The 11,991-nt window shown below is 37.3% G+C and overlaps 1 protein-coding gene across 1 annotated transcript; it reads right to left on the reverse strand.

Moving 5' to 3' along the window:
• Positions 1-896: 896 nt before the first annotated feature.
• Positions 897-11,626, reverse strand: MTPAP (mitochondrial poly(A) polymerase; the record flags this gene model as incomplete). The annotated part of the gene is made up of 8 exons (XM_010181611.1): positions 897-1,550; positions 3,302-3,375; positions 3,487-3,579; positions 4,655-4,881; positions 6,791-7,002; positions 10,104-10,328; positions 10,660-10,890; positions 11,444-11,626. Coding segments are annotated over 8 exons (1,584 nt in total), but the record flags the coding sequence as incomplete, so codon positions are not given.
• Between the last annotated feature and the right edge of the window lie 365 nt (positions 11,627-11,991).

Below are 11,991 nucleotides of genomic sequence, written 5' to 3' on the forward strand. Positions count from 1 at the left end.
ATTTAGTTTCAAAGCACGAGTGGCTCTCAAACTGGTCAGGTAGAATACTCACAGATGTATTTGGAAAACTGATCCGACATTTGCTGGCTCTCCGCTTCCCTTTCTGGCTTCCTTCCTTCCCACTCCTCTCCCACTTCCTCTGAAAACACACTCTTTTGTGGCAGATGAACAGAGAACTCAGCGCTTTAAGTCAACAAGAAGCATTGGATCTTGCTGGCCCAACTGATCTGGAAGGGGGACAGTCACTGTTCTGCTGAATATCTGAAAAATAGGGCAAGAACAGGAACGGGACTCCAGCATGCTCTATGATTCCCTATGGATCTCTGCAATGGACAGAGCCCTCTGCAAGGGATGGTGAGAGGAAGGCTTTGCTGTCACCTAGTAGGGAGCAACCTTGAGGAGAGTGGAGAGGGAAGAATGGCATGCAAAAGTCCCTGCCTGAACCTGAAATACAGGTTTAAAGTGAAGTTGAAGGCAAAATGAGAAACATGAGTGTATATACAAGTGTGGGTGGGAACCAGTCCTATGGGTAGAGAAAACAAAAGAGTTCACTGAAGGAATTTGAGATCAGGTGGTAAGCACAAGAGCCAAACCACTTTTCCAACATCAAACAGTTGCACTACCCTTGGAAAGCAATGCTTTATGAAACTGCAAACCCTACTACCTAATTCCATTCTCTTTATTTTGTTTTGGCATTATCTATACAAGTGGAAAACAACTGCAAAAATAGATACATGCACTTTGGTTTTACTGGCTTTCAGATCATGACTGGAATGGGAGCAACAGTTCTAACAGTCATCTTCTTTTAAAACTGTGGTTTCACTGAAAGGTGGTTGTTTCTTGAGCTCTTACTTAGCATATCATTTGTTTGTTAGCCAACAGAATTTCCAAAGGCTTTTCCCCATGCTGCTCCTGTCAGTCCTTTTCTTTTTTGAAGAGTGGTCAACTGAAGGCTACTTCCAAAATGCATCTGTAAAACTTGCATACGAATGCTGTTCATTCATAAAACAGATGGGAAAGTGAAGAGTAAGCAGGAGAAAAATGTACAGAAAGAAAGCAAACCTCTACAAAAAGCATCACAATGGAAAACAGAGGTCATTTGATTCTCCATTTCGCCATTAACAGAAATATTAAAAGTAATGTTCTTCAGACTGTGTGTCACATTCAATTCCTAAAACAGAATATCAGCTACTGTGTTTCTGTGCTGTAAGTCACTTTCCCACTGCTTTTTGTAGACTGTTTGCATTATCTAACTTTAAAGAGTTCAAGAGGCTTCTGATTGTTTCACTTCCTGATCCTTTCATTCTAGTTTTCATCTTGCTGGAATTACTTTTTCCAAATGGTATCAGTAGGGCTGCAAGTCCCCAAGGCTCCTTATTGATCATCCGCTGAGTTGTATCTTCCTTCTGCAAAATCCAGGCACTTTCTCTGGCCGCAGCTACAAATTTCTCCAGCTGTGGCTGATTAACATTCTTGCTGATATTAAGGTCCTGTTCAAAGGGATTCCAGATATAAAGAGGAGATGACTCAGGTTTATTTACTTCCTTTCCCTGCAGACAGTGTAAAGAAAAAGCCAAAGTTGCATATATGCATTATAGGCTGAGAAAACAGATCACTTGACTTATTATATTACATTATCATGAAAAGTATTTTGACGTAGGAGAGAACTTTTTGGGGAAAAAAAGTCATTATTAATCAACTTAATTTTCCTGTTAACTTGACCGTATGACTCCTGTTCTGAATCCTCTTAGTGGTGGTTTTCCTTGCCACATTCAGCTTAGATTCTCTTCAAGGCAAAGAACATCACCACTACAGCTTAGCCTGTGTTTTTGGCCATTCTCCCATTTGCTTTTCCACAAACCTCAGACCTCAGTCATTGCAGCCTCCTACTCCCACCTCCATTTATGTATGAGCAGCATGAGTTTTTCATATTTATCTGCATAGCGCAGTCTGATAAACTACTACAAGCACTTAAACTGTTCAAACCATTCCTCTCCCAGTGCTCATTAAGAGACAGTGAAACAAAACAAATTACTCACTTAGCTGAAATGCCTCCCAGTTCAGTCTGTCTTTTAAGTACACAACTATTCAGGTCATGGTCCACTTTTGGGCACTTGGTATAGTACAATGCAAGCTGTTGACAACTATGTAGTTTGCCATTTAAATGCACTTCTATCTCAGTGCTTCTTAGATGACCTGCTCTGCATTACAGAGCCTCTGCAAGCCTTCCACCACAAGCTCTGGCAAGAATCAACCAGCTAATGCTAGTCCAGGAAGCGTCCCTGTATACACTACACACTGTTGCCCCAGAGCCAAGAGGACTGACAGTTAAACAGGAAAACATCAGCAGCACAGACATTTCTCTTGACTAGCTCAGGCTCCAACCTGTGCATGCTTTTACTAGCCTTTTTAAAGGCTTAATGGCAAACAAAAGTTCTCCAGCTTAATGAATCTGTTTCTAGGATCATCCGCAGTGGCAAACAGAGCTCTTATGCCAGTAATCCATAATGCCCAAGTAGGAAACACAACACAAACAAGAGTGTTCACACAGCCACGTGGCACTGAAATCCTGCATCCTGTAAGCAGCCCAGCAGGAACAGCTGCAAGTTAAGGCAGTTACATTTATCTATATTCCTATTATACTTGCATGCACACACACGTGTATCAATAAATTGCATAACTTAAACATATAAAGCAAACCAAAGTGATAGTGCAGACCTCTTGGCAAGCACAGAATGATCATGTCATCCGTCATGCTTACTGAGTTGTAGGTATGCTTACAGTAGACCAGCGTAAACTGCAGTAGGAAACTCAAGTGCCAAAAGTAAATTTCAGAACTCAGCTGTAAGTTTTAACGCAGACACTGTTTGGGTCTGGACTTCCAACTTTAAATGCAAAGCCTGTTGGCGTGCAGGGTTTGTCACAGACTTTTGTTATGACATACATCATGACATTTTAAAAGTTTTCATCTCACAGAAGCAAAATAGCTTCTACTTTTTAGAACTGTCACTTGTATTACAGTGTTGTCAAGAAAAATCATACAGGCTTAGCATCAGTTTGTGCTTTCCAGCAGCTCCAAGTGATGACACTGTAATGTTCTTAACGGTGCTCTAAGTGAGTAAGGTTTGAGAGGAAAACTCATCCTTCACAGAAAAGACTCAGTTTCTGGATACAACCAATTTAAATGTACTTTGTATATACACAATTAAAAATGACAAAAGCTTTTACTCAGTATATGTAGTTTGTCAAATGGCAAACAGAGAAATTCAATTGATAATGATGAGAGATTAAAATTCATTACCTTTCGAAGATTTATGGAATTCTTTCTGAAATCAAAGTTGCCAAAATATGCAAAAAAGTCACCCAACAAAACATCTAAGGGAAAGAAAAACAATAGCCATCAGTAACGTTAAGGAAAAGTTTATTTTCAATCCACTCATAAAAATAATTTAAAAAAAAAAAAAAAGGTGATGAACATTTACCTACCAAGTGTTTCTGTATTTTTTGTAGGTTTAATCCTGCTTAAATCTCTAACAAATGAGCAATCATATCCTCCAATCACATGCTTGTCTTTTTCATCTGAAACAAAAATCGCAGGCATATTTTGAAGTGGTAAACAATAAAATGCCACTGTATTTAATAAAACTCAGATAACAGACATGACTGAATTCAGTGAATACTATCATATTAAGCAAATCAAATTAGGAGTTCACAAGTGAACTTAAGTTTCAATTTAAGTGATTAAAAATTTAAAACAAAAAGCCTATGTACAGGCAAAGGAAAATAAGCATATTTTCAAATCCCTATAGGAATAAGGTATATGGCATCTTTGTATCTCTGAAGTTACTTCTTTTAAGTAAAAAACTATATCTGCATACAGAGCTTTATTATACAAATCTCTGAGGGTAATACCTGTAATATCTATATGTGGGTCTAAAAAAAGAAAAAAAAAAGGAGTTTTGGTTTATGTTTAAAAATTTTATAGAATTCTGATGGAAATGCTTCTACTAATTTTAAAGCAACCGATCACAGACCTTCTCCACTCAAAGCTCCCAAGGAAGCATGTCGATAAGCAGAAGGCATAAGTGAGGAATCCAGAACTTGGGGTGTCATTCTCTATGCTTTCATTAGATGTACTGAAGATAACATGTATGAAACACCCAAACCAGCTTGCTTGCAAAGATGTAAGAATTATTTGTGGATGGCCTGAATGGTCTCAAGGATATTACAAATTGTGAGGCAAAAATATAGCCTTTCTTTTAAACATTTGGTTTCTATAAAACAATACACATCATATGAATCTGCATAAAATCCTCAACAACTGTAGAGACATTTGAGACCTTACAAGTCTTCTAAAAACCGAAATACAAAATAAACAAAAACCAGCCAGCATGGCAGCATTGAGCAAATAAGTGTCTTTTAATTATCCCTAAGTATAATTTAGTATTGTATTGAAAATTGATTTATTTAGCCTTTAAAAATGCATTTTTTCCATCAAACAAACAAGTAATACTTGCATATTCCCTCAAACTTAAGACATACATAATACGCATTAGTATTTGAGACCATAAAGAAATTGCTTGGGTTTGTTCATCACTTTAGAGAAAACAACTGTGAAAGTCACTTCAATAAACACATGAACAGCTGTCCTTACCTGCCAGGCCTTTAAGCTGGTCTAGTGTTGGAATGATAGGTGGTGATCTCTTTTGCAGAAAAAACATGACCATCATGGTCAGAGAGAAGTTTGTAATCCAGGTACCAGGAACACTACTTGTAAGTCCATGAACACGGGCCCAACATCGTACACTGAACACTAGCGCTCTTACACGGGAATCAAGGCAGCCGTAGATATACAAGAGTTCTGAACTTTTTATAGCAATGCTGAAGAAGAAATTAAAAGTAAGACATGTGTAAATAATGAAGGAATTGTGAACTACCAGATGCGGTGTTCATTATTCAGCCCTAGAGCATGAGTTGTAAAGAAAGAGGGTATCCTCCAAAAAAAACAATTAACTTTTATGCATTTAAAAAAATAGAAGAGAATGCCTGAAATTGTCCAGGATTAAATACCTGGTAGTTTTCCATAAGAAGAAAGATACAATTATGGACAAATAGTAATACTACTGCATTTGCACCGTTTCCTGTTTCCTTGTTTAACATAACAATGGGAGAAAAAAAAACAACAAAAAAAACCAAAACAAAACCAAAACAAAACCAGAAAACCACCACCAAGTACTGAGGAGTAAAACTATGCAGAATCAAGGTGAAAAACATAATCTAGCCACAATTGTCTTTGAGGTACTTTAGATAATATCTGTATCTTAATATACAATAAAATACAATTAGAACTTCTTCTACAACTTCAGTCTAAAAAATAAATAAAATAATGAATTGAAAAATACACGAACTGCAGAGACACAATGAAATCTGCAAAACAAGTAAATATGGTAATTTTCAAATTACAAATGTTTGGTCCTGCTGAAAAAAAAAACAACAAAAAACAACTAATCTGGAAAGATAAAGGTTTTCAGGTGGATCAGGTTTTTATCTGCTTCATCATATGGTCACACAAACATTCAAGTAGCATATAAATGGGAGAGCAAGAAAAAAGAAGAAAAACAGAAGCATGATGTAAAAGCAAAACTTACTTTAGGGTCAGTTTTAGTCTGAAGTCCTTGTTGAACTACAGTTGCAGGAGTTTTGACTCCCAATCTTGCACTGAATTCTTCTAAAATACCACCATGGCATTTTAGAGAAGTTTACCATGTCAAAGTTTTGTAACACCTGGACTTCTAAAATCTCAACTGTGGAGTGCCTCCTTGTGTTTGTTATTACTCCAAATGATCACAAGACACACACACAGCCCCAACCAGCCAAGTGGTCAGCAGAGAATTACAAGAAAGTCTGCACAGAACTGCACACTTTCACTGTGGCCGCATATATAAAAGTAATTTTATTGCAAGACATTAGTTTAGTACTGTCTTAACAACTCCTGCATATTCTGAAACAGAACTTTGGGTAGTTCAGAAAATTCAGTCAAGGATCTGATTGTATCTGATGTAGACAAACCACAAAATCTGCAGGAAAAGTTGTATCAAAAGTATTCTGAAATATTTCACTATTCCCTAACAATGAAAAGGACTAGCAACTAATTTTCGATTATGTACCCTTATGTCAGGGGTACAGATGCATACTGGATTAAGGTGGGCATTTCTTAATAAAATAAGTGACAGCAAAACAAATTATATGCTTTACTATCAACCAAATAAGAGCAAGCTGGAAGAGGAAAAATAGATGCAGAGGTATTTCTAAGAAGCCTGCTCCCTCTATTGGGCACTGCTGTGAATGGCAGCAACACTTCAGACTTTTCTGATGCAGTGAGTTATTTAGCATTCAAGATACCTTGCCAGCAAACAGGTGTATGCAGGTCTTTAAGACGACGAGAAGGACACCAAAATAACTAGAAGCCAAATTACTGAAAATTAACACAATGGAGCAGCTTAATCTGAAAAGCAATTAAAAGAAGGCTGACATGAAGTCAAGCAATGACTAATGAACACAGCCACCCTCCTTTGAATTCCTTATAAGCGAACCTTATTGTATAGAGTTGTTTTGAAGTCCTCAGTTTCAGCTAGCAAATATTTCCTATGCTGGGGAAAGATATCTTAAGCACATTAAAACCTAAGCTCTAGAAGTAAAAACTATTCTTTTTACTGTCAGAGCCACCATTCACATTTGTTAAGAACACAGAAAGCAGCTCCTTTCTAAACTTTTTAAAACCAGATCTCACCTGTTGCTCACTGACAGATCACACTGGAATCCTGTTGGTTGATGGGAAAATTTCACCAGTGGGCAGCGAGCATTGAGGATCTTCTGTACGCTCACACATCCAGGACCAAAATTATCAAGGCAATCACCGATCACAGAAAGAATTTTCTGAGTTGCTATTCTTTCAGATGGTAATCTTTTCATCTGATACTCCATTTCAAAAGGACCTTTTTTCTAACACCAAAATTTAAAAGTAGACTGTTAGTTCTGGAACGAAAGAGACATACAAGAATACTTCTGAAAGACTACACCAATGTGCAAATAAGTCTGTACAGTGAGACTGAAAGAGAGGAATTAATCAAACCAGCCCACAGAACTTGGTAAAAAGATACTGCTTTTGCTTTCCTCTTCTTTTTAAGTGATTCAGTTTTTCCAGGTTAATAGTGATCAACTTACTGTAAAGTTACTTGTTCAGATGAAGGTATAATACTACTACATCTCACTGTTGCCTAAAACAAGTAATTTGGGAATTCCCAAGAGCACATATATGCTCCGATTGAAAACAGGAGCATACACTTAAATTAAAAAGTAAGAGGAGCAAAACACAACCAAACCAACATTAATTTCAAAACATCAGTAATTCCATTTCAAACTCTCCAAGAACAATGCGTTACTAGTGAAACAACGTAGCAGTGTAAAGAAAAATGTCTTTTTCATTTAAAAAAAAATAAAGTCTAACACGCAAATTACTTAGTCCTTCAAAATAGAAGGTAAGTTTCTATAAGACTTAAAATAATCACTTCACATCAGGCAGTTTTTTCTGACAAAAAAAATGGAGATGCATTTTGGCAACATCAGACATCAATTTTCCTGTAGGTCTTTGTATTTTGAATCATTATATTTGTAGTTTATACCTCAATAAAATAACTTCATGCCTAGGAAATCTGTCCTCTTTATGTTTTTAAGCCTCAGCTAATTTTGTCTCCTAATCCAGTACTTGACACTGAGTTATCCTCCCCCTTGGAACATGTCGTGTGTGACTGCATACTATACAAACTGCATTATGCAGTGACCTAACCAGTTCCCTCTGAGACACAGGAGGTTACTTTTGTTGTCACGAGGTTAGCCCAAAGAAAACACGCACTCACAGAAAGGCAAAACAATTCAGAAGTTACCGACCTTGCAATCCTTCCCACAAACTCTCTTTAGCTGCTGAATTTCTAAGTCACTCTGGCAGTCACTGAGGTGACTGTTCCTGCTCTCCTCTTGGCAGCAGTTCTCCAGCCAGCACAAGTGTTTGAGCACACCAGGACAGAGGTCCTAATCCCATTTGTAGCTGCAGGCTATAGCAGGGCTGGCTCAAAGTGAAAGGAGCCTATAAACATCAATGCTGAGGTGGGTAGCAGGACAGGAAAAGATCGGGACTTGACTGACATGTAGATGTGCTGGTGTTCAAACCTTTATGTTTGTGACAAAAATCACAATGTGTCTTCCCAGATAGCAGCTCAATATTGCTCAAAAGAGGGATGAAGACTTTTATGCAATGACAAAACTGACAGTCTTAATAACTGATAGGACCTTTGGTGGCTGCTGGGGGGATGATATACCTGCCCCAGCACTGTGGTTCTCCCCCTATTCTTGCCATGTTGCTCAAAACAGCAAATGCAGATAAGGTAAACTATTGCTTTGGAGTAAACTGATAAAGTATTCTCAGCAAGAAGCCTAACTGTTTTCATGCAAAAAGTGTTACTCTAGAAATATCACAGAACTGTGTTTTAAGTCATCCACTAATCTCTCAAACTGCTCGCCTGTTAAAAATGCTGTAGCTGTAGCCGAGCGAATTTTCGTGAAAAGTTTATGCTCATTGTCAATTTTTTTTAAAGTAAAACAAAGCTAGTTTTCCCCAAACTATCTTTCACCATAAAATAAAAAGAATTTTTTCAAAACACCAGAATCACTTAATTACCCATTCAGAATCCATGACAAACCCCAACTTCTCCATAGGCCATATCTGATCCAACTTTCCCTTCTTCCTACCTCGGATCTCATCTCTTTCTTTCCTATTTCATTCTTCAATCCAAAAGGACATTTACACTGTCAACAGTCAAAAAACAGCAATAAGAGCCTTCCAAAATCGCCTTGTCTAGTCCTTTCCCATTCTTTATGCTGACACACACAAGGACTGAGACACAACCTACTCTAAATAACCATTATGATTTGAAGCTGTCCAAAATAAAAAAACTAAACACGTGAACTTGGTTACATAGTGCAGCTTTCTAAATCGTAGTATGGGTTAAGATAAGATTAAGATAAAATTTAACACGTGCATTAAAAAAGACAATACTGTTGACTGAACACAGTTTACTGGAAGTCTTGTAACCATCCAATTTCTAAAGGTATTGATGAAAGTTCTGTACTTCTGTCAGCAAATTCAAGTGAGTGTATTTTAATTTCAAGCCTCTACACTCGCTTAGTACTCACCACTTGTCTTGGTGCTTACTGTTGCACTACCAATGAGGCATTCAAATAATTATGGAAGTATCTTATGGAAAGGCTGACAACTGAAATATCTGCATTATTGATCCGGCCCAGTTCCTGTTTTGCTCCTGGGACCTGGTACCCATAACATCTACAGTTCACATATACCAACTTATCCTCAGGTTCCCTTCAGAAGTAAGGCAACTAATTCCTTTCACAAAGAAAACAGGTGCTGTTCACATGATATTTTCTTCTGGACAGACAACACAAACATTAACGTGTGCTACCTGCAACTATTTAGCAATACTATCCCAGGTCTTAAATCTTCACACCTCAACACACACTTATTAGTGTGTGCAAATACACATCCCAGTACTTAATTCAGTAATTTTTCTGCCGCATGAAGTCAAGTCTTTACACTAAGGAAAAGAGCCTGACGACTCTCTCAAAATGCACAAAATGATTATGCTTTAGAACACGGAGCACCCTAAAAATCAAAGCCAAGCTTAAAAGCAGCATAGATGAAGCCCAGCAGCTTCAAATAAAACACAACAGTAGGATGGGAAGGTCTGACATTGCTAAATCACTTTCAGAGGATGAGAGTTTTTTCACAGTGAAACTCACCCTAACAGTACAAAGTCTAAGTAAACACCAAATAATTTTCTTCCTATTGCACGGAAGATCTCTTTCACAGCACATCCAGCTTCTGAAAGTCCTCAAATCCAAACACTCAAATAAACTGGTTCACAGTCCGTAGTATGAACTCAAGTAAACCTAAGTATGAATAAACAGATTGCTGTGTGTGAAACGGCAAATGAAGAAATTCAACAGACTGAAGATGCACAGCATAATCTTACCATTTTTGTAGCGTGCTTTTGAAAATCATGGAAGTCCAGAAACATGTCCACATCACATCCCAACTTGCCAAAGGTGTTGACTGAAGAGCCAAACGGCTTTACTGTGCTGTCTGGAAAATATGCACGTGTGAAATCTCGAACCAGAGAACAGGCCAGAAATCGGAGCTTGGTATTTTCTTCTGTAAGCTGATATTCATTCAGTAGAATGTACATCTGGCTGCTTATCTAGTTGAGAAAATAAACACTGTAAAAATACAATGACCCATCTTCTATTAACATCTATTTTCATCTATATCTAATATCATTACAATTAGAAGATTATTTTTTAATCTCAAATAGGTTTATTTCATACAGAAAAAATATTTTGACAATTAAAAGAACTAATTTCATCTATTTGTTTCAATGTAGGAGAACCACTCACACAAAATTCTAACAGGGTTTACTTTTTAAAAAAATACAGAAATAAACTGCTTCCTAAGTTGCACATGACCATGTGCGTATCTGAAATGGACACAGTTCATTTTTAATTGAGAGATATCTCGAAACCTCTACTTACACTGTCTGCATGACAAAGCTTGTGAATAAGCTCATTCACTGGAATGTGAGACTGAGGAGAGAGGTGAACTGGTGTTTCTTCAGCAGCTTGACTCACTGGGTTTTTTAGTGTGAAAGTAAAAAGTCTAGATTTGAATGGGACATGATGCTCTGCAGCACTTGGGATTCCAATAGCATCCTGCAATGAGGCCACACTGTTCTTTTGCGAAAACTCTATCAAAGCATGGATACCCTAAAACATTAAGAACAGAAATAGACTGGGTTAGACAAATGCATACACGCCTTGGACTCAGTGCACTAACATTATTCAGATGCTCCCGGAAGCACTGAGACACTTTAATACAAAAGACCTGACAATGAATGCTAGGTTCTGTACCTCAACACTTAGACACATTCTCACAAAAGAATATTTACAACACACTATTCTTGGCAAAAAGCACTAAACATAAGAGTTGTAAAATCTATTTATCTTCACAACTGTAATGCTCAAAAAGACACATAAGAAGTTAGCTCTATTGTTAAAGCAATGACCAGTGCTACGTAAAAGTTTCAAAGATTTAGTGCAAAACAGGTTGCCAGGTATCCCATTGAGGTGTTGCTCAGCAGAGTTGTGGAAAAAAAAAAGTCTGTTGCTCAGCAATTTGTAAACGTTAACAAAGATAAAAAATAACTTAATATACTAATTATATACAATTTGCTAAACTTGCATGTATGAGGCCTTGACCAAATGCTAGTATTTCTTTTTGTCTTAGTCTAGATATTAGTTTACATTGTTAATTACTTACACGATTTTCAAAAAAGAAATGACTCTTGATGTTTCCATGACTGGATAAATACTGCAGTAATTTTTTTTCATTAAGTTTTGGTGGGCACTTAATTAAAACAGTCCGTTCTGCTTGCTCCAGTCGTTCTGTTTGGACTTCGGTGAAGGTCTTCTTTCTGGTATTGACTTCAGCATCTGTGAGAAGAAATGAACATCAAGGCTTTTCTACATAAAAAGAAAGATTTAAAACTGAATTTAGTACACTTAATCTCTTCCTCTGGATTGAGCCACTGAACAATGGTTTATACTGGCACTCCGAGAGGGTTACAACAAAAGAGAAAACAATCAAGAATGAATGAAAGACACCAACATAAGTGCATTTTTCTCAAGCGCATACATCTGTAAGAACAAGGAATAGGAAATGCGGAAAGAAAACAGTACTGACTTCCCTTGATGCCACAGGAAGCTTGATGATAGAAGGAATTTTTGCTTTTCCTTGGTTTGCTGCTCACCATCAAAAAACTCAGCTCACACAGTGGGACTCTACATACAAGTCCAGAAATACCAAGG

Source organism: Mesitornis unicolor, unplaced genomic scaffold (genome assembly GCF_000695765.1).
Source record: "Mesitornis unicolor isolate BGI_N332 unplaced genomic scaffold, ASM69576v1 scaffold35583, whole genome shotgun sequence".
NCBI lineage: Eukaryota > Metazoa > Chordata > Aves > Mesitornithiformes > Mesitornithidae > Mesitornis > Mesitornis unicolor.